General features: G+C 40.1%; 1 protein-coding gene across 1 annotated transcript in view; it reads left to right on the top strand.

Annotated features, from left to right (window-relative positions):
• ADAMTS18 (ADAM metallopeptidase with thrombospondin type 1 motif 18) overlaps positions 1-21,773 on the top strand; it is a 72,307-nt gene extending 50,534 nt beyond the window's left edge. Inside the window, exons 17-23 of the mRNA XM_010202067.2 lie at positions 8,295-8,436; positions 9,952-10,078; positions 14,131-14,335; positions 15,844-16,035; positions 16,406-16,618; positions 18,021-18,168; positions 21,658-21,773. Of these exons, the coding sequence (XP_010200369.2) occupies positions 8,295-8,436; positions 9,952-10,078; positions 14,131-14,335; positions 15,844-16,035; positions 16,406-16,618; positions 18,021-18,168; positions 21,658-21,773 (1,143 nt within the window). The remainder of the gene's footprint in view (positions 1-8,294; positions 8,437-9,951; positions 10,079-14,130; positions 14,336-15,843; positions 16,036-16,405; positions 16,619-18,020; positions 18,169-21,657) is intronic.
• Positions 21,774-22,512: the final 739 nt, after the last annotated feature.

Here is a 22,512-nt window from a genome sequence, read left to right as displayed (position 1 = left end):
CTATTCATACTGATGAAGTCATGTACTTAAACATATCTTTAAGAGCCACTGGAGTTCATGGACCATGAACACATTAAAGTACTCCAGGATGAACGTGTTTTAGAGCAGACAGTTTGACATGGGCTGAGGGCATGTATTTTCACAAATTGCTGTCACATTGGCAGTACATTTTTAAAACCTTTTTTTTTTTTCCTCAGTTGGAGAATTTTGGTTTTGGATATGTAAATTAATAGAAATGCTTTAGTCCATGCAAGCACTTGGTCTACAAATTGCAGACATACTTCCCTGTCTGCAAAGCATCTCCAAAATAGCCTTACACCAAAGAAACAAGCACACTTATAAATACTATGAAATGCTGAGATGAACTCTCAGGCATCTTATTTGTCACAATGCAAAGTAGATGGAACTGTGTTACTATAGAGCTGAAGTATGAATAATAAAATTGCCTGCAGGATGACACTTGGCTGCATATCATGCACATGCTTTGCAGAATAAAGATTAAGGAGAAAACTTTTAATGCCAAATAACACTTCTATTTTCATCCTATGAAATTATGCTAAACAGTTTTATTAAGATTTAACATTTAACTGGAGGCTATTGCTCCTTTGAGAGCTTATTTAAGTTTTGCTTGTGTTTTTATTGAAATACCTACAGCACTGGCATTGGTGACCAGGATTCTAACGACTGAAATCATTAGTCCCGTGTTGGACATTTACATATATTGGTTAGCTGTAGTTGAGATTTATTCCCCTTTCAGTAATTTAAGAAATTAAATAATTTAATTAATTAATGATTTAATGTTAGACAAGCTGAATTCAGAAAAAAATGCAGAATTTTGTGTTCAGAGAGCTGCATTATTTATGATTTACCGGTAGCTGTAAACAGCAAAAATGCCAGTGAAAACTAAAGAAATATGCTGTTTTGAGAAAGCACCCATATTGCTGAAGATCTGTTTGCAGCAGTAATAATGAAGCAAGTCCTACTTCAACTATAAATACCAGAAACTGACAGAAGGCTGAAATAAGGCATGTTTAAGCATTCTATATCGTAGGCTTGTTTTTATTTTTCTCTCATCTGTAATTTTCAAAGCAGCACACACAAAAAAAGTCCTGACAGCAATTTTTTATCCAGTGTAATCTATTTTCAATAAGAGAAGGCTTTCCAGGGTTTGAACCTCAACTTCTTCCTGTAATCTTCAAATATTTTTCCTTCATTTTCTAATTAGATTGTATTCAAAGGAAACTTAATACTTATTTTCTAGATTAGACTTTTTTTTTTCCAGAGGAATTCAGTGCAAACCCTCGTAAAAATGCATACCACAGATACCAAGAAATTGAATAAATTGCATGCATAAATAAGGCAACTTTTATTATTCAGGTGAGCAGAAAATGTATGGTTTTGTAGGTGTATTTATTGCCATTTTGCTGTGATCTGAGTGGCAGTTTATATCTGTTCAGTTTTTATAGTCAGCTTTGCTAGACATTTGTGTGGTGACTCAAATGCTCCAGGTTTTTGACTGTGTTTCTCAATGCAAATCACCCTGCATCCAGAAAGCTCAGATTATGCATGTCTTCTGAGCAACAATCACAGGAGAGGCTGAGACCAGAGCTCTCCAGGTCCAGACAGGTCTGGCAAGTCTATGCTTAAGGCAATCACTTCCTTTGAAATGCAGTTATTCTCCAAAGTATTTCCTTGAAAGAGACATCTGAAGCATGTATTAAGAGAGAAGAAGGAAACTCTAAGAAAAAAACCCTTAATGTTCCTCATCGTGTTGCATATCACAAGTTCAGCCTTGCAGTTCTACAGAATGTTCTGTATTTATCTCAGGTTGTACAGTATGTTCCTAGGCAACTATTTTTCTATCTGATTTTTCAATTTTCACCTGAGCATGTATCATTTAATCAGACTTTGGAGTCCCAAACACTATTCAAAAATGAGTAACAGGCAAGATTGATAAAGTGCTTTTCTTATTTACCCTGAAATTACCGTGAACAAATAAATACACACATATATATATATTTACATATATTATATATATGTCATTATGGGAATGGAACATACCAAAGAAGACAGAGGGCAATGAATCTGTAATTTAACTAGGCTGTGGGAGAAAAAATGCAAACTATAGTGGCCAATTATTTCCTGAGGAGGAGAACATTGTGAGATAAATGTAGAACTAAATGTGCAGGACTAGTATTTGCTGAGCACAACTACTAGAAGTGTAAATGCATGATGAGATTTTAGAATTCATCAAAACCCTTCCTGGACTGCTTAAGAATTGATTATATAGATAAAGGAAAGCAAAACTGAGTAAAGCACTACCCTTCAGAATTTGTGTATCTGTATTTATCTGAGGTTGGTATTGTTAGTCTCATGATTGTGGGTTTATAGAAACCAGTAAGAGCTGAAACTAAAAATGTTTGTGGATCCAGAAGACAGTTCCTGTAGTGGTCAGATTCAGGTTAGATGAAGCAACAGACAATGGGCGAAGTGGGAGATACATGATAGTTAAATGATAATCTAGGATCAGAAATTAATTCCAGGCTTTTAAAAATATGGTTTCTGTAGCATAATTTTCTCATCTTAAATGGAAACATGCCAGAATTTTTGTTTAATGTAGTTTAATATCTTCAGCTCATTTATCTCTCATTTGGTCATAAGTAACCTGAGGTCAGCACTTCAAATTTAAGGACCCTGTCAGTGTTTTTCTGTTAACTGAAAAATATTTAACTTGAAGAGAAACAAACAGTAAATTCATCACTCATTCATCTGCCTTTGCAAATAAGGGCTGCCAGTGGGCACTACTAGCTGCTGAAAACACTTTCCAGAAGGGGCTAGCAGAGCACAAAGGACATTGTCGTCACAGGGCTCTGTCAACACACAACTATCAGGTTCATTTGTGACATCCATTTGTTGAAATATTCAGTCAGCCTGCACAACTCACTTGAATTACAGGAAAGATTCTGAAAGGGCAAAAGAAATAGAACTGTGGGCATGAAAAATAGTGCATAACCTGGGACTGATAAACTTCAAACATGAAAGTTAAATTTCTGTTAATAGATGGATGAAAAATTGACTGATTTAAGAAGTCAGACACGATATGAGAAAGCACTGCAAAACAGGATCAGTATCCTCATTGAAGTTTACCTCAAACTCGGTGAAATATTGAATCAAGAAATTGTGAACTCTTTGTGAAAAAGACAGTTTATTTTGACAGCAATAAGTAACAGATGGAAAGGATGCTTTGCAAAGAGGCAGACATTCATGGGAAGAGAAGGTGAATGGAGCTTCAAGGCAGGAATATGTCTAATTAAATCCAGTATATCACTTCATCTTTATCAATAGGGGAAAAAAGAGCAAGGGGGCCAGGTGGAATGACTTTACTGATGATCTGGCTGCCACTGGGAGAAAGCCAAGTGGCAGTTATAAAGCATTACATTTATTATTAGCTACTAGATGATAAATTTGTACTGATTTCCCCTAAAGACAAAGTAAACTAGAGAGAGCTAAGATGTGCTTATAAGACACAGATGTTGATTCAATACAAGGGATAAAAGGGTTCTCCTGTAGTGAGGATAGATTAGCTGGACACTATCCCTGAAGGTTGTACATTTAGCATGTGAATAGTAAAAAAATGGAGACACAGTAACAGCAGAAGATAAATTTGAAACAGCTGAAGTAGAAATGAGATCATACAGGACCTTTCAAGGATACTTCCCCCCCTGCCTTTAATGACCTTAGTGGACTTTTTTGAAAAACAATAGTTTGTCATAAGCTTTTAGTTAAGTTTGTATTTAAAATGACTTTAGAAGTACTGAATGGATAAAGCCCCTTTTGTTTTAAGGTTTGGCTTAAGTAACCAACGGATAATTCTTCCTTTACTGGTGCTTTCCAGACAGGTGTTGTCTCACTTTCCTTTGAAGCTGTTGGTGTTAGCCACTGTCAAGGATCCCATCCAATAACTACCCATTCAAGCCAATGGTCCTGTCTTAAAACTTGTTTTAAAGAGTTTTCTGTCAGCATCATATGCTGCATGCTCAGATTTATCCTACTGGAGACAGAGTACTTTTGTAAAAGGCAATGGAATTAGTCCTGATTGAACAGAGAAGTTGGAATCTGCCATAGGATGTTGGAGGTTACAATATTTATTAAACAGCACATAGATTCATGGTGGGTGAAAGTTGCAGGTCTCGTAGGATAATGCAGCCAGGCACTACTCTCCTACACAGACAGACTCCTCCATCTGCCCTTAACGGTGTAATTGATGGCTCGCTGCAGATAGCCTAACTCTGCTACATCCACCTAAAGAAATTATCAAAGATTTACAAAGCATGGGGAGTGACCTGGCAAATGGAAATGCAATTTGGAGGCTCAGATCAAAGCTGCCATGTATGCTGGGATTGGAAGTTTGGGTTCATACCTATTTTGTAAATTAGGTACATGCAGAATGAGTAACGGTGGAACGGCATGAAGCACATGTGGGCAAGGAGCAGCTATTCCTTTACCTGGCTTTTCCTCTGTGCTGAGCTTCCTTCTGCAAGGGATTTGTAAATGTCTATTAGTACTTCACAGAGACATCAAGTAATTCTTTTTCAGCTTCTAATGTGCCAGGCGTTGCACACCTTCCTAGACATTGGAATATTGTGGAAGAAAGAGGAGTTTATCTTGTGTAAATTAATCTATTGAAATTCATTGTATTGCAGGTAACTTCACATACACATCCTCCAATCAAAACACCTGAAAAGCTGTGGAGTATTGTATTGGAAACTTAGGATAGCCATGGGAAAAGAAATAATCTCAAACAAAGGGGCAGATGCACAGCTAGTTTAGAAAATGTATTGGTTCAGCTTTGAAATCAAAATTATCAGCAAAGCAAAAAGGTCCTTTACTCAAGAGAATTCAATTTATCCATTGTTTTAACATTTTGTGCCCTAAGCAAAAGCCACAGTTCTTTTTCTTCAGAATAGATCTGGCAGATTCCAGCCCTACAGTCTGTGGTTCTCAAACTCAAGAAGCTGTAAATTTTATAACTCTGCGCCCTGCGGTCAGAGCTGCTGAGTGTTGTGTCTGAAGTCAGGTGGTTGGTGTGTTAAAGGTAGACATTAAACAGTTCTATTGAGGAACTGGAAATGTTTAAGGAGGTTGTTTGCCAGCTGTAAATTTGGGAGCAAATGCCAGTTGGCTGAAAAGACACTGGAACACATCCAGTTAAGTAGACAAGCACTGGAGGTCTTTCCAAATTTGTAAGTCTGATAACTTGGCTGTATATGCAGACTTCAGTTATTGGGTAGTTAAGGAAGGGCTTTATAATGAATGTTTGAAAATACAGTAGAAAACTTTTTATATGCTCGTTACTTTGGCAAAATTGCAACTTTGCATTAGTATTGCATTCCTGATGAAAACTCGGTTGAACGTTATACATTGTGTACTGTTTTTCAGCTGAGTGCCAAGGACTTTAAAGTATATGGTTTTGTGCCATGCAATATTTTGTCTCCAATACTTTTCCAGAGTTTGATTTTTGCCCTTTCTCTACATAACTGGGATGATGCAGGAGGTGAGACATGACTGTGCTGCACCTCCTGGCTTGTAAACACTCGCTGTTGGAGGCTGCTGGCTGGAAAGGGGCTGCAGCTTTGGCTGCTGACCTGGAAACGGAGAGGAAGTTCCCTGTTTCCCAGTGTGCAGGGAGGGGGTGTAGCCCAAGGTCTTCCAACGTGTCCGGCCCAGCTTGCCTGTGGTACAGGATTTACCCCATAGACACTTGCTTAGCTGGAGGGTGCGAGTTTCTTACATCACTATGTGTTGCTCTCTGAAGTGAAAGAACACGTCTTGTTCTAACTCGTCTGAGATCATTTCTTTATTCCTTTCACTCTGTTGAAGCACCAGGAGAACTCTGTTGTAGCAGGAGTAAAACTCGTTGCCACAATTATCTTCTCATCCTCCCTCTCCCGCGTTCTGAATTCTGTTGTTCAGGCAGTGTTCATTGTTTCTTGCCTCCGCTGTCACAAAGCAGAGAGCCCTTTCTGGAGACAAGTGTTCAGTCTAATACATCAAGATATTTTTATTTGAAAAGTTTTAAACTTTACTGTTTTTCTGGCCACTGACATAGCACAGCTTTATGACAGTTGTCAGAATCAAACGAGACGAGGACTGACCCTTACACAAGGTCTTGAGGTATGGACAAAACCTCTTTCTCTGTTGACATATGACTTACTAAAAGGCCAGATAGAATTTCAGTCTCAGCACTTGAAGAAACACAGAGCACCTACTGAAATGGGAGAAAGTGCGTCCTCTTAGGACCATGTAAGAGGAAATCTGACTTTGACTGTTTGCACATTAGCCAGATCATTTCTAACAGTAGAAGAAAGTAAAGCTACTCTATGAAACAGTTTCTGGCCTCCCAGGACACTGAGATCTGCACTGACACCTTGGGCTCACAGGACTATGCAATGAGTATGCAAATTAAAGCATTTTGAGGTCTGGTCTGTAAGAAGAACCAGGAAAGGAAATGGTTTAATTAAATAATAGTTTTCCAGGGCTCAATTCTTCTTAAGCTAAACGCATCCTATTTTTTTCTGAAGCACGTGTTCTGAAACTTTACACATTAGATATTTGTGTCAATTTGTCCTTAAGAAAAGGGCAATAAAGTGAATGCATATTATCACAACCTGTTTTTTTCTAGAAACCCTAATGTCCATGAACGTGAGCTTCAGGACTCAAAGTGGAACAGCTGTTTTAGCAGAGTTGAACTGTTTACTATCAGCAGTTGGACTGCTTTCTAAAAGTAAAAATTGAACTAGACAAGATATTGTCTTTCACCTGTTTTGACTGAACATCTTTCATTGTTCAGTCTTACAAAACATTTACATCAGATAGTGGTGAATACCCAAGGGAAAACAGCCGAGCCTGAGAAGGAGTTACACTGGCAACAGTTTGAATACAACATGGCAAATAGGGCACAGAACCATGTGTTGGTGAATAAGCATAAAGCAAATTATGGAAACTTTGGACTACACTCATTGGTGAGCACCGTGGGCTCAGGTGAACATGGTGGAGGCTTTCTAGAGAGATGGTATGAGACACAGAGATTCAGAGTGTGTCTGTGCAGGGGTTGTGAAGTTGCACAGTTGTCTTAATTCTAATGTTATCCTCACTTCAGTGTTTGCTTTCAATCCCATTCTTCTAAAATAGTTGTGATATATAAATATCTACATGACTCACTCCTAAAGCATAGTAGTAACATTATTTCTAGCAAGAATATTCACATGAAAAACTTCACATGAAATACTTTTTAGCTGTGCTTGGAGGATCTTCTATCCTGAATCTTCTAATGGGAAGGCATGCACTCAACAATTCTTTGCCTTTTGCGGTCCTATATGCTCAGTTTGGATCACTGTTAAGGCTCACTGACTGAAGAAAATATCTTTGGCTACTAGGAATGGAAAATATAGCATTTGGTTTTCTTACTTCTGAAAAGTAAACAGCATACAGGCCAGATCCTTCGTGTGTTCAACATTACCGAGCTGCAGGTCATGTAAATTTGGTTTGAGTTTTTAGTGTCATGGGTTTTCTGTTTTCCAATAGGTACATTTTCAAAATACTGTAAAACCTTTGGCTACATTTCAAAATATCATTATATTTCTTGGTCTTAAATGACATAAAGGCAGGTTTGTTATTTTATTTTAGCCCTGCTTGCTTAACGAGCAAAGGCTTCTTCCTTCGTAGAAGGCATCATGGATGATTAGCTAGCCTGGGCTTTACTTACTGAAAGAGAGGAAGTTTCACCCACTCCAAATCCTTATTTAATCCATCTCTGCACTGCCAAAGGCAAACTCTAGCACCTACCAGAGTCCCCAGTGAACACAGGGACCCACTTGTTAAGGGGCAGTTGCAGGAGCACTGAGAGCCAGGGCAGGGGTAGCGATTAATGCTGCGTTGCCAAAAGTCTGTGAATGATATTTCACATCTACTGATGGCACTTCTGCTTCACCAGTCCAGTCAAATGCCTTCTGATTTAACTTCAGCATTATGCTGAACCATATGTTTTTGCATTTGTTTGTTTGTATTCTGTCATATGCCCTGCATATGCTGTTTATGAATTACTTTGCTGTTTATGAATTACTTTGATGGGTTTTAGTATATATAAAAAAATTAGGTCTCCTGAAAATTCTTTCACAAGCATGATGTATAAATATGTATCATGTTTACTGCATCTTCCTTCAGTATGACAGAATCCTTATCTTTTCTTTTACCCCTTTCCCTTTATTCAACAAACCTCAAATACCTCTCTGTAGATCCTGTTACAAGGCAAAAATCCTGGGATTGCTTGGGAATATACCTTTTCCAAAACCAACAACGAGAACAAGACATCTGTCAAAAAACATAGCTACTCCTGGGTGACGCTGCAGTCCGAGTGCTCAGCTACTTGTGCTGGTGGTAGGTAACCTTCCAATTGCCAGTCCTCTTCTTTGTCAATTTTTTAAGGCATCTCAAACATTTCAGCTGCCTTTAATTTTGCAAATGTGTATCAATGGAAACGGGGTTACGATGAACACCTGGTCCTTATTTTTTTTATCTGACAACTTACACCATAGAGGGAGCACCTTCATACATCCTTTACTGTAAAAAAAATCATGTCAGTCTCAATTCATGTCACTTAATGGCGACTCTCTGTCTTTTTTCTTTAGATCAGTCTGCATATAGTATCTTGCTGTTGAAGTAATGTGGGAATGAAATATGTACTTTGATGATGGTGTAATTTGGGAATATAGAAAGATACTAAATGATGAGGAAAAATTATCTTGTCTGTGGAGAGTAACTGAAGGCCAAAATATTATCAGGGCCTTTACCTGATCTCACTGTATAGTTACAAATATTCAAATTCTGCCAGGTCTGAGTCTGAAATTCTAGATAAGCTAAGAATTTCTTGTTACCACATTCCTCTAGGTATTTGCTTTGCACAGACCATCAGTTTGTTTTTCTGAATCCTGGATGTTCTGTCAATTAAAATAATTCTGGGATGTAGTGGAAGCATCTGGCATGTGGGAAGTCCTGCAGAAAGAACTGAGAATTCAGATTTTAATGCCCTTTAAATTGGAACTGAGTCATAGAAATAAGAATGTGTGATGCAGCTGCCTTTAATACCAAAGAGTAAGACTGGCTGCCTAAGGAAATGCCACGTTGTGCTCCTGTGTTGGCAAAAAAGTCAAGGTGAAATTTAGGAATATCTTGCTAGTGTACTGTCAGACTTCACAGCATCTCAGGAGACTATTTATGGAAGACAGACCCACCAGGAGCACTGGCAACATAAAATATGACAACTATTTCTTCTTGCTTCCCTTTAAAACAAATGAAGGTTGCAGCATGGATCTAAAGATGATGGAAACAACCGTGTTTCCAAATTTGACTTCTTGTGCCCAATGAACCATACATGAGGTGAATGATACATCTGAATTCAAAGATAAATCTGTTTTATCTTTTATTAAAAGACAAAGCTTCATCTCTTAAGGCATTTGTAGTCTTCTCTGTAATCTGTCTTGATGTTGACATTAATATAAGGAACCTGTAGAATTCTGCAGATATAATGTAAGATGTTACAAAATGTTTTGGTGCCATTTGCAAGTGCCTGAGGAGAGCTCTAACCAAGCACTGCTAGTTTCTGCAGGGAATTAATATTTGAAGAGTTACTAATTTTTACTGTTGGAAGATTCTGCAAATATGCTGTTTGTAACTAAAATGTTTTATCTGACTTTGAATAGTACCTGTGTTACAGAGAAGGAAATGAACATTTTAAACACCTTGCCAAATTAAATTGGATTTTATTTAGTTCAAGTCTGAAATTGTACCAAGGATGAGCTTGGACTTGTTTAGCTAAAATTCTTCCCTACTACTTTGTCTCATATTTTGAGTAAATGTTTATTTTACTGTACTTTTTTTCTAATACTTCCATAGGACACATTACAGCAAAAGCAATTTGTTTAGAAGATCATCGTACACAAGTCAATTCCTCCTTTTGTGGCCCAAGGATGAAGCCTTTAACTGAAACCAAACTATGCAATACTAATCCCTGCCCAGCATAGTAAGTTCTCCTTATTTTTGTACCTTTTTTCTTGGCCTTGTGACTTTTCATGTGGCACAAAAGAAGCCCTCTCTGAGAGGCACACAGAATTGTGGAGCCTGCTAGATGAACCCACTTCTGCCCTGTAACAGAAACCAGTAATTATTTAAAAATGCTCCATGTGTAGGCTTCTACCCAATGATAATAGCAGAGGCAATGCTTGTAATGCTGCTAGGCAGGACCTCCTGAGGATTGCCTGCAGCTCTGTCACCATGCTGGGGTTAGCTATGTGACACTGAGTAAATCTAAGTCACTTAGAGGCCCGTTCTGCCACCTTTACTCACCTTGAATCAATAAGACCATTTCCTGAGTAAAGTGCTACTCCCCATGTGGAGGCTTGGCCCCATGACTCAGATTCCACATATTAGATTAGGTTAAAAGAATCTTGTGAAGTGTAATTAGTGATTTTTGGACAGAAGGTCCCACAGAGTATTATGATACCAAGAAGAGGACTATGTAAACCAAATAAATAGTCAGCAGTGCTCCCAGTGCCCACAAAAATAGAGATGAAGATATTGCCTATGTGAACAATTTTGTTTTCTAAAGACATAAGCAAGGCAAAATACAAAGGAAGACATTGACATATAGAGATAAGCATTTAGAATCCAGCTGGTCTAAATCAATAGAGCTCCTTTAAAAACATGGGAGTTACACTGATTTATAGTAGCTGTAGTAGGGGTCCTTTGGAAAGAAAAAGTATGCTCATATAATTAAACACAATATTATGTGGCTTAGAATATAAATGGGTAGGTTTAAGGACACATTGGCCATTTTTCTTTTGCTGGTTTTTTTCACTTTTAGATTCCTGCATTACTTTAATTTTACCCTAAAGCTTAGAAAAGTTGTGCTGTGTTGGACAGGACATTCTGACTTCCAGAAAAGGAGATTGGCTAAAGCTGAAAAAAATAAGAGTGTTTCAGTGGCAAATAAAGATAGTTGCCGATGCGTTGAACAGCACAGGCAGCAGAAGGCTGGAGAAGTGGAGGAAAGCTCTAGAGCTGGTATTATCCACCAGCTTTACTCGGCCGTGATAAAAGAAATGGGTGGTAAAAACAGTTTGCTGAGCCCACTTCCATACTTCATAAATTAACACATTTAATGAAGTTTAATAGGAAACATTCCTCATCTCCCCCAGCCCTGAAGAGGATGATGGGGCATAGCAAAAAGATGTGCATGTTCTGCAGTGGCTTTGTTTTCACTTAAAAATCCATGGTTTGCAATATGTTGAACATACTAAAAAATAGTCCAGTAATGGTTTGGAATTTCCTGCAAAATTTAAAGATTACAGCAGAGTACACAAAATCCAAATGGCAAATTATACACTATGACCACAAAACGATAGAGATAAGGTTTAGATAGTGGTGACATGTAACATGAGAGCCCCGCGTTCCTGCTTCAGCAGTTTTTTTACGTTGCGTTTAGCCACTTGAATTTCTCAATACCAATTTCTGTGTGATCTCTGTAGCCAAACACAGTCTTTTCATATGTGTCTTATCTTCTGCCAGGACTATTTTTATCTAATGAACTCAATATTATGTACACAGAAATGTATTGTCTGTGGTGTTCCCTGGAGTCTTTGTAAGCTGTTTGTGCTTACCTTGGTTTTGATGTGGCATTGCTATGCTATAAAGCTGCACCAAAAATCACATTTATGTCTGTTGACCACACAAAAAAATTCCATTAATCAGAGCTCTCCATGTGTTTTGAACATCCACTGATACACCTATCACTGAAAATGCTGAATATCCATTTTGACAGGCAGTACAATGTTTTCCTGCAGAAATTGCTCTGATATTCTCAGATTTACTACTTTAAAGAGAAATCGTGACTTGAACCCTAAAAAGAGTACAAAAAGAAAGCCCATAAAAGCCTCAAGCCACTTCTAGGGAAAAACAATTCAATTCACTCATTAATTATTTTAAAACTCCTTAGGATAAATTAATGTATGGAGGATCTATGTGTAGGACCATGTCTTAAATGAACAGATTGACATTCAGCTGGGCGAAACTACACCAGAGAATCTCTGCTGAGGAATCTGACCAGAATGTCATGGCATGTAATACCTCCCATAAACCCGGGACTGCCAACATCAAAAAATGTAGTATTAATAAATACCAGGGAGGAAACAAAGAGTACTTAATAGCCAGCAAATACAGCAAAACCAAATAGGGTAGGCGTAGCAGGCAGGGGAAGGAGGTGAGTAATAGATGAGATACAAATGTGTCAGTTTTGTGACATAAAGAGGCTCCAGACTTATAAAGGTCAGTGAGGAAAAATTACTGCATAAGGATAAAGACTTATTAGACTGAGTAGGATCAAACTACTGTCCCAATAGTAAGAACATGGAAAGGCATCAGGACTGCACACTGTTGTTGTTGGATTTCAGAGCTGAGAAATCTGTTCGTAATTATATAGTTGTTTGAGCTAATGACAGATACTGTCGGATCACAGCCCAGATAATCCTGAAAAATAGCGGTTCATGAGAGGACGCTAAAGTAGGTTTATTGCCCTCTCCTCCGTGGAGAGAGGAACTTTCTGGGCAGCTAGGGTGAATAAACTCTTAAAATGAACACATTTGGTTGCTCTGCCAATCACCATTGTCAGAAACATCAAGACAAACTAGTTAAAAATCATAAAAGGGATTGGAGCAGTAACTTTTTCCCAGAAGTTTGTGTTGCAATAGTCCAAATTTTTATACATCAGACAAAAAGGAAACTTCTGACGTGTTCTGGATTTACATAATTACTGACTGCACACATTAACATTCCTTTGTCCTTAAATTAGTGCTTTTCATATTTCCCACTACTTTTGGCAGTTACTAGGCTAAGAGTTGGGATTTCTTCTATTCCTAAAGGGATTTTTCCAAAATAGGCTTTTTTATACATTTTTTACGTACTAACATTAATTTTGTTTTCAGGCCCATGTGAACAGACAGGCAAATGGGATGCTCTTCATCTTTCACGCAGTGAGAAAAAGGGGGAAAAAAAGCTTTCTTGTCATTAAAACTGTATGTAAGCAAGTATTCCAGTGGTCACAGGACTGATGCTGTGAGAAACCGTTGGAAGCATAACAGGCCAAGCAGTCAGATTTGAGATTAGAACCTTTTCTGTGTCATAAATTATTAACATTTATAAACTGATGTCTTAACTCTTATTTAAAATCTTAATTTCAGTGCAGGGTGTTTGAATAAGAGTTCTCAACTTGAGTAACCATTTAGCCATTCATAAATTCCTTTGTTTCTTCAGTTTTCCTGCCTAATTCTTATTTATGGCATTTGTGAGCTTTGTGAGCCTTCAAGGACAAAGACGGTTGGTTGGTTGGTTGCAGTGTTCCACAAAGGCTGGGGATCTACTCAGTGCTTCAGTAACAGATGTACTGAGCAGCTATTCACATTTCAGAACTTAACTTACCCTAAGCAATTGGGAAGAATTCTTCTGACTTGTGTGTAACTTCAGCGCCAGGATGTGTAACTGAAGGGTACCTGCAGGTTACATTTCCTGGTTTACTTAGATTCTACATCATCTGCCTGACAAATTTACTAGTCTGTAGACACTTAAATCCTTGAGACACTAACGACAGCACAGCTGATTTTAGCAAGCAGGTTCTTTTTTGTGAATAGAGGCTTGTAAGGTTGATATAGGTGCCACTGGACAACCCTGGGCCAACACTTGTCACCCAGCTTGAGTGTATCAGTGCACAAATGCATTGGCAGGTACATGCTCAGCTGAACTGGCCTCATTCTCTCCCTTCCATGTCAGCTTTTCAGATGGATCTTCCTCCTCCATCCTGTCCTCAGAGAGAGGTGTAAAAAAGAAAAAATGTAACAATGAAGAGTAGAACTTTCCAGTCATTGAATCAATCCATTTACAGATCTACAATCTTGCTTCTGCCTTTGGCCTTGGGTCTGTTAGACTGTTTGGAGGTCTCTTCAGCAGCTAATGTGACAAAAGTGGCTCATATTTTATAAAGCTAATTGACCCCTGTGTTTCTAACACATGTTTTTTTCCTTTAAGCTGGTCAACAGGAGAATGGAGCACATGCAGCAAATCTTGTGGAGGAGGAGAACAAAGTCGTCTCATTCAGTGTGTCCAGAAAAGGGCTTTCCAGAGAGAGGAAGCAGTGGCCCATTCCCTGTGTCCTGTCAGCACTCCTACGCAGGTGCAGATGTGCAATGGCCAGGACTGCCCACCCGAATGGAGCCTTGGCCTGTGGTCTCAGGTACTTTGGAGAAAATCTTCCATCTTTGTCTGCTGGCATAATGAAAAATATTTTCCAAAACACTCTGCTCAGAAGAACAGTGAAAACTTTGTGAAGATCAGTATTTGCAAAGGCCTCTATTCATGGAGATAATACATAAACTATATGTATATTTTAAGTAGCTCTCCTAAGTGCTTGGGGAGAAGAGCATGCCAGATGTGGACACATAGTGTCCTTTTTGGTACATACAAGCGGATATTTTGTTCTATTTTCATAACTTAAGGCTCTGTGAATTCTTCAAAGCCATTAACCCCCCCTGAGATTACTTCCCACAGCAGCATTAACTTATCTCAGAGATAACACGCAGTCAAGGAACAAAAAAAACATTTTGGGGTTAGAACTGCACATTAATGCACACATGTGTGAGGGTTGTGGGTTGATGAATTTGTGATTTCCACATTGACTCATCAGTTCTATACTTTTGCCTTTGTTGGAGCAACTATTCTGCTACAAGTAGAATGCTGCTGCAGCTAACTGCTGTGAGGGGCATGCGGCCCCTGGGCAGATTCCTGTGTGTACACACCCTGATTCACAAACCTGCAAACTGCCTGACATTAAGCCAATCCCTGTTGGAAAACACACACCTGCTTACACAAAACTCTTCCCTGCTCTTCCTTTCACTGCTGGTGATGTGAACTGTTAATGTAAGGCTGAATTAAGTACTGAGAAATCTGGTGTATAAGAGAGAGCTGACAGTGCACTGCTGTCCAAAGGAGTGACATTCTTTTTCTTCCAGTGTATGTGAAGATGCAACAAGGTAGAAGGCTGGCAGCATTATTTCAGAGCTATTTATTTCTTGACTTTATCAGACATGACTCATTTGTGCATTTGGTTGTATGTTAAGGCAATGCAAACTATAGAATGTCTTTCAGTTGAACCATGGTTCAGGAAGGCACATTTATTCATTGGTGACTTGTCCAAAGCTTCAGTTGCAATCTCGGCAATTAAAATACCTTTGGTCAGACTTTCATTGCCTCTATCAGATTCTGTCTTACACTGAGACTCATTTGGTGGAGGAGTAATGTATAGAGTCCCTGGGTAGTTTTCTCTGTCTCTATCACATCCCTCTAGGCCAAGGTGAGGACAAAATAACAAATAGTCTGCAAACATCTTTCCATGGGAGATTTTTGTGATGGGAGGTTAGAACCAGCTTTCAACTATACTGTCCAGGGAAAAAGCATTTTGCTCGCAAGTCCAACTTACCTCATCTACGGAAGAGAGATATTACTGATCTGTTCTGCATGGGGGCTTGTAAGAGTTCAGAATTTACATTAAGAAAGCACTTAGAACGATGTTTTAGGAGTGACATACAGATGTTACTGTTATTCACCGATAGCATTTCAAGTTTACTTGTATTATAATGGCAGCTTCACAGCACATTAGCCATGGTTTCCATGCTGTGCTGTAAATGACAAATAATGCCAATTTGCATTTCCTCTAGTTCAAATGACTATTTCTTTCCCTCACAGTGCTCCAAGACTTGTGGGAGAGGTATTCAGAAACGGGATGTCTACTGCAAAAGTACCAGCTCTCCCAAGGTCAAAATCTTGCCTGAAAGCATGTGCAGCAGAGATCATAAACCTGAATCCCAGCAGACCTGTGTGCTAGGACGCTGCCCCAAAAACGACCGACTCCAGTGGGTGATTTCTTCCTGGAGTGAGGTAAAGTGGTTCCATGACTCACTGCCTGCCTGTACTGCTGTTGGAAACCTTCTCAGGGACACCCACATGTCATGTCGGGGAAGGAAAACTGAGCTGTCGTTTGCAAATCAGGTGTTGCAGGCATGCTGCTATAGAACCACAGCTCTTTACGTGCAGATGGAGTTAGATGTACCTAGATGTCTTCATTTTTCAGGACTATCACTGATTTTGGATTCATATTTCAGTTTACACTTTACAGGACATGGTCTTTGTGGTTTTAGTAGCACAGTGCTTTTGTAGTTTGCATAATTTGGGGTCTCTTGCACATAGCACATTATCTTTTGTCAGTATGTGTCTCCATAGATTTAAAAGGTGTACTTTGCCTTTCCAGTGCTCAGCCTCCTGTGGCCCCGGTGTACAAAAGCGAGAACTAAAGTGTGGTGAGAAAAGCATCCATGGGAAGTTGATCACCTTTCCTCAGAGGAGGTGTAGAAACATCAAGAAACCAAATACCAACCTGGAAGAAGCTTGTAACAAAGGAGCCTGTCCATCACAGACGTTGTATAACATGGTGTCTGGCTGGTATTCTTCACCCTGGCAGCAGGTAGGGTGGGAATCTTTCCCTCCTCCCTCTCCCTGTCCCAGCTAGGACTCTTTCTCCAGCACTATTTCATTTCTTGGCTTTTGTGGAGTTTACCAAAGAGCAAGTTTCTCTACATAGTAGCTACAGTAGCATCCCTTAGTGCTTTTCACTGCTTTAAAGAACAAAACAACTGCAGTGCGACTGCTGACTCTGGGACAGTGTGTCCACTGTAATTAGAAGGTGAGGATGTGGCACTGGGCTGAGGGAGCTCCAAACCTGGACAGACCACAGTGTGGTTGGATACCAACAGGTGCTGGCTGGACTGGCACAAACACCTTGGGGGTAAAGTGCTGAAGGCCACACTACTGTGACAGTGACAAGAGGAGCCCCAGGCACCTGGACTAAGCTGGCTCCACTGCATCATGCTGTAGTCAAATGCCTGATTGTATGGAGGAGACCCCTCCAGAACCAACAGCTCACAGGTGCCTCCTGCACGTAGAAAGCCACAGCACACAGCCACTGAAACACGATACAGATGGTCCACATCCATCATGCACTTTGATACAGCTCATTTCTTTGTCTTGAAACTGAAGAATGTCACCTAAAAATGTTATTCATGCTTAGGAGGCACTACATTCCACGCTTATTTTCCAGCATTTTCTTCTCAGTCTTCTTCAAACTGCACTGTGGTTGAACTATTACATATCTATATGATTTGAGCATCTGCACAGCTTGCCTGGAATTCCCTAAATACTGTGATTAATTACAGGATCAGTCTGTATTTGTTTCTACATTCTTGCAAACAAGCTTCTGTATTTCTGGAACTTATCTGCTTTATGAGTCACGTATCAAGGAGACACACACTCATTTAATAACATTTACATGAAACAATGTATGCCTGACAATTGTAATCAGATGAAAATGATCACATTTATCTTAAAGACAACTTTTCATGAAACACATACAAGTAAAAAGCTTATTCAGTTTAAAATACTTCATAGATCTTCCTGCAGATGCATAGTGGTTTTCCCCAGGTACTGCCATAATTGTGGTTGCAGTGGGAGTTTTATGTCTGTCCAGACAGTAGGATTGGGCCCAAAGGCTCAGAGTTCAAAAGAAATCGGTGCAGACAATCAGGAACAGGTTTTCTAAAATGTTCAGTTTCTATCTCAATGTCTAAGCAAGGAAGCAAATTTCCAGCCAAGCCCTTAAATAGCCAAATGTTTGGAAGGGAGAACAGATGTACATCTTTGAAAAGGTGGTCCTGATTGCAACAGGTTATTGCAACAGAAGCACCCTCGATCCTGACCTCTCTCTCTTTGAAAGTCTCATCCAAAGACCTTGACAGTCACATGTTTGGCTTTCATGGGCTCCCAGAAAGTCTTTATAATGAAAGACGGCTTTTCCTTTTTCCTCTCTGCAGTGTACGGTGACGTGTGGCGGGGGAGTGCAGACCCGAAGCGTGCAGTGCCTGCGCCAAGGAAGACCAGCGTCTGGGTGCTTGCCCCATCAGAAACCAGCAGTCCTGAGAGCCTGCAACACTAACTTCTGCCCAGTCCCTGTGAAAAGAGGTAAAACTCAGCTCTACATGCCACAGCAGGGTTGGTTGCTTAGAACTCTACATCCTGCAAAAATCACCTTTCCCAGTTCCACACACAGAAGTGTTTGGCATATTCCTTCTTAATTGTTTTTTTTCTCAGACTTTGCAACTTCATGGTTACCTTTCAATACCACAGCACCTCTCTTCTCAAAGTGAACACTCTGAAAGCAGAGTCTATAACTCACATGGGAGATTTTAAAAACGGGGATATGTTAAAGAAATTACATCAAAAGTCTGTTTCTGAGTGGCATCTTTATACTAGCTCATTGAATAACACAGAGGCATCTAGTGCTGGTACTATTTCGTGATTTAAAACAGCAACTTTTGAGCTAAGCAGTAAGAATCTGCCAATTATTTTTAGTCTTTTGAAGTCCATCCAGGCTTCAGATTTCACCCATATATCCTGGGAATCCAAAAATGCTTCATCTCAAATGTACTTTTCTTACCGCTTCTGATCTATTTATGGTGTGCATTCAGGGAATGTGAAATTAAGCTCCATCTCTACCTATATGTCTTATATGTCACACCTTTTGAGTGCGTTGCAATGCTAGAGGAGCAGGAGGAGCAAGAGGTTGTGTGTCGGTCTGAATGACAGAAGGGGAATTTTCTCAGAACCACCACAGAGTGCTGTGTTAGCCCCATTCCATGGATTTGTTTTACAAGCTGGTTACCGTGTGGGGAAAAAGGCTGATGGAGATCCAGGTTTATCCCTATACCATTAGCTGTCTAGATAATGCTAAAGCACTTCAAACTGAAAGTAACAGTAACCTTTATAAAACCTAGGCCAGATTGCAGGAGAAAGGTGGTAATAGAGTTGGGAGCAAAGGTCAAGCTCTGGCCCTACACCTTGTAAATTGACTTCAGTCATACCTCCCCATCCTCTGTACCAACTCCTGGCATTCCCTGTGCACAGAAACCCTGTAAAACCCAGTGGTATCTTAACAGACCATTCTACTGCATCAACTCCAGGCATGCAGAGGATCAAACTGATAGATCAGGGGACCTAAATCCAAACAAGGATATAGGGATGAAATGGTTCTAAAGGGAATAAGTAAATAGTTCTGCTGTTTTAAGTACATGTTTTTAACATTTCAAATTAACCTTCCTAAAAAATTCTGCTGTACTTTCGATTTTCTGTACTACATCCTTTTCTATCACAATGCAGCAAGCACTTTTCCTTCACCCCTGCCTTCCTCTGCTGCATTTTGTGTCTGGAGTAATGTCTGTTATTAATTTTGGCCTTGGCCTGTTTCTCTCTCTCCTCACATCTGCTGGAGCCCTTTCCCCTTGATTATAACTGGGTCGTCAGGCTCTAGAGATCAATTATCTGTTCACTACTCTCTAACTTTCTGTCTAAACCAGCAAAAAGAGAAGGAACCAGCTGTGCTGGAATCACATGGAAGCAAATCAGTCTCCATTATCAGCCATGCAGCTCCAGCTCAGTGATCACAGCCAAGAAAGTAACGTTTCAGAGAGAGTTTACACACTTTCCTAGACAAACTGGGTCGTTTCCATCCCTCTGTTAGATGAAGTTACGGTCACCGTAACTCCTACTAAATCCAACTGCTGAAAATGAATGAAAATTTAAACAACATATAAATACTTGAGTAAATAGAAATAAGGAACTGACAGCCTAAACCACGTCCATTGAAGTTTGTGAGACTCTTTGTGTTCACTCCAATGGTCTTTGGATGAAGTCCCAAGAGTAGTGTTTTCAGCCATACCTCTGCCATGTTATCATTGCACTTCAAAAGGGGCACAAAGATTTATTAATGCTGCCTCCTCAGCACTTACAGCTTTTTTTAAAACAGTAATTCATAAGTTTTGAAAGTCTGCCCTTCCATGGCAGGAGAGCTTCTTCCTGCCTTAATGAGAACAGCTTTCCTCACTTTGTGCTGTGCATGTTTTTCATCTGCTGTCTGCCTCGGGTCCTCCCAGCAGCAAATTCTGTCTGGTGGAGAGCAGGTGAGGCAGTGTGAGAGCTGCTGTGGAACATCCCTCCCGACGCTCCATTAAGAACAGAAAGGCAACACTGTGGAGTCAAGGGGCTGCAGTTCAGTGCTGAGCTTCCTTGTTCCTGGGCAGCTGTTTGTTCCAGGACAGTATTTTCTCTACAGAACGTTAGCATTTACAGGCAGGCTGATGTCTGAAAAACCAAGCAATGAAATGGCATCTTGGTCCTTGGGAAAAAAAAATATTTTCTTACTCATTCAAATAAATTTGAGGGTGATAAAGGGACACAAAATCACCTTTGCCAGCACATGCAAGGCAATAAAAAAAACCCAAAGTGGTGACTAATCAAAAGGAACTCCTGTAGAGAGATGGAGATGACTTGTGGCCCAGAGAATATGAAGTTGTCTGTCTATGTGAGGGGACATTTACCTTCTCTGACTCAACTCAGCTGATCTGAGATTGCAGACAATGATGGCTACATTTTAATTCACTGGCTCCCTGCAAATTCCTTTTATTGACCATATAAACAGTAGTTCTGAGAGTCAAATGGAATCTTTTCCCATGCTCACAGGAGATTTCAGTTTAGCTATAAATTTTGCTAAACCTCATTTAAATGCCTTACTGCTCTCTCAGACATGGTGAGTTTGTTTATAAATCATCCATATGAATCATCACTCAGCTCTTTTAAAGAAACATAAAGCATCCACTACACAACTGTAGAAGGGAGTAGCCATGAAATGTTTCTAAAGCGACTGGGCTGCCTGTGTAAATGGTCTGTACATAAATTTAGGTGAAAGAAAATCTTAATTGAAAAATATTGTTTCCTTGTCATTAAAAGTTGAGCTTTTCTGAACTAGACATTGCCAGCTTGACTCTTCCCAGTGCAGTTTTCACCAACAGAGCATAGTCAAAGTACTAAAAGCCTGATTCATGCCACCTAACTGAAATGTCTGAGATAGGCTCCCTACACTGCCCAAAGGAGAGAAACATGTTCCCCCAGAAAGTGTTAGAATGCAAAAAAACAACTTTCAGGCACATGCACATACACTCAAAGCTGACACTGCTTTGAGGTGCAGGTAAACTCCATAGGATGCTGATGGCAGCAAGCACTCAGCATCAAGCATGGAGTAGGCTCATTTGTACAAGTTTCTGGCATTAGAGCATGAGATGAAAACACAGCTTATTTTTTTATTCTCTACAGTGGAAATTTCTCCTCTTTTCCTCAACTTCAAAGTGTTCTTTAAATATTTCACTTCCTTTAGCCTATTCCTATTATATTAGCTCCATCTCTATCAAATGAACAAATATGATCTCTTAACAAATCAAACATCTCTGAAATCAAAAAAAGAAAGTAGCACTTTTGAGATGAAAGCTGGTTCATGGCTCCTGATCTTTGAGTTGAGTCTCTCATCGTGTTTTTGATGTTACCAAATGCATACAATTGTGTGGAACTATTGCCTGATTTGTAGACACAGTCTTACCATATTGCTTGGGTTCTCTCCTTCAGATGATCCTTCTTGTGTGGATTTCTTCACTTGGTGTCATCTGGTACCCCAACATGGTGTCTGTAACCACAAATTTTATGGCAAGCAATGTTGTAAATCATGCACGAAGAAGAACTGACAGCAGCATGTTATCTGAACCCTTCAGTGACAGGATTCTCTTCCTCAATTTATGTTGGAATTAACTCTGCTTTGAGGCAAGACATGGTGCCACATAAACCACTGATGGAAGAGACATTTTTTCTAAGGGAATGTCTGAGGTACAGTAATTGTTGACTGTGTGTCAGAAAAGGAATGTTTCTCTTTTTTTCTTTCTTTGCTGACCTCACTAAAGTACAGGGTACTACGGATCACTTGAACACTGAGACTCGAGGGGCAGTTCTTCTTTCTTTCAAAGTGTCATTTTGCACTGTGACATGTTATGAGGAAGCAATTCAGGCAGGAGCTTGGGAGCTCGAGGAGGAAAGTTCCGGCGTGGCAGTGTTGACCGATCGCGTGTTCAGAAGCGTTCCCTTTCCCGTTGGTGTCGGATGCTGTGGTCCCAGGCTGAGGGGGCTGTCACCCAGCCCATATGCTCCCGGGGTGAGGGGGCTGTCACACACCCCATGTGCTGCTGGGGTGAGGAGACTGTCACATACTCCATGTGCTCCTGGAGTGAGGGGGCTGTCACACACCCCATGTGCTCCCGAGTTGAGGAGACTGTGACATACCCCATGTGCTCCTGGGGTGAGGGGGCTGTCACACACCCCATGTGCTCCCAGGGTGAGGGGGCTGTCACACACCCCATGTGCTCCTGGGATGAGGGGCCTGTCACACAGCCCATATGCTCCTGAGGTGAGGGGGCTGCCACCCTCCCCGCA

Source organism: Colius striatus, chromosome 14 (genome assembly GCF_028858725.1).
Source record: "Colius striatus isolate bColStr4 chromosome 14, bColStr4.1.hap1, whole genome shotgun sequence".
NCBI classification, from domain to species: Eukaryota; Metazoa; Chordata; class Aves; order Coliiformes; family Coliidae; genus Colius; species Colius striatus.
The sequence above is the reverse complement of the archived record's forward strand: the minus strand, read 5'-3'. Positions and strand labels throughout refer to the sequence as shown.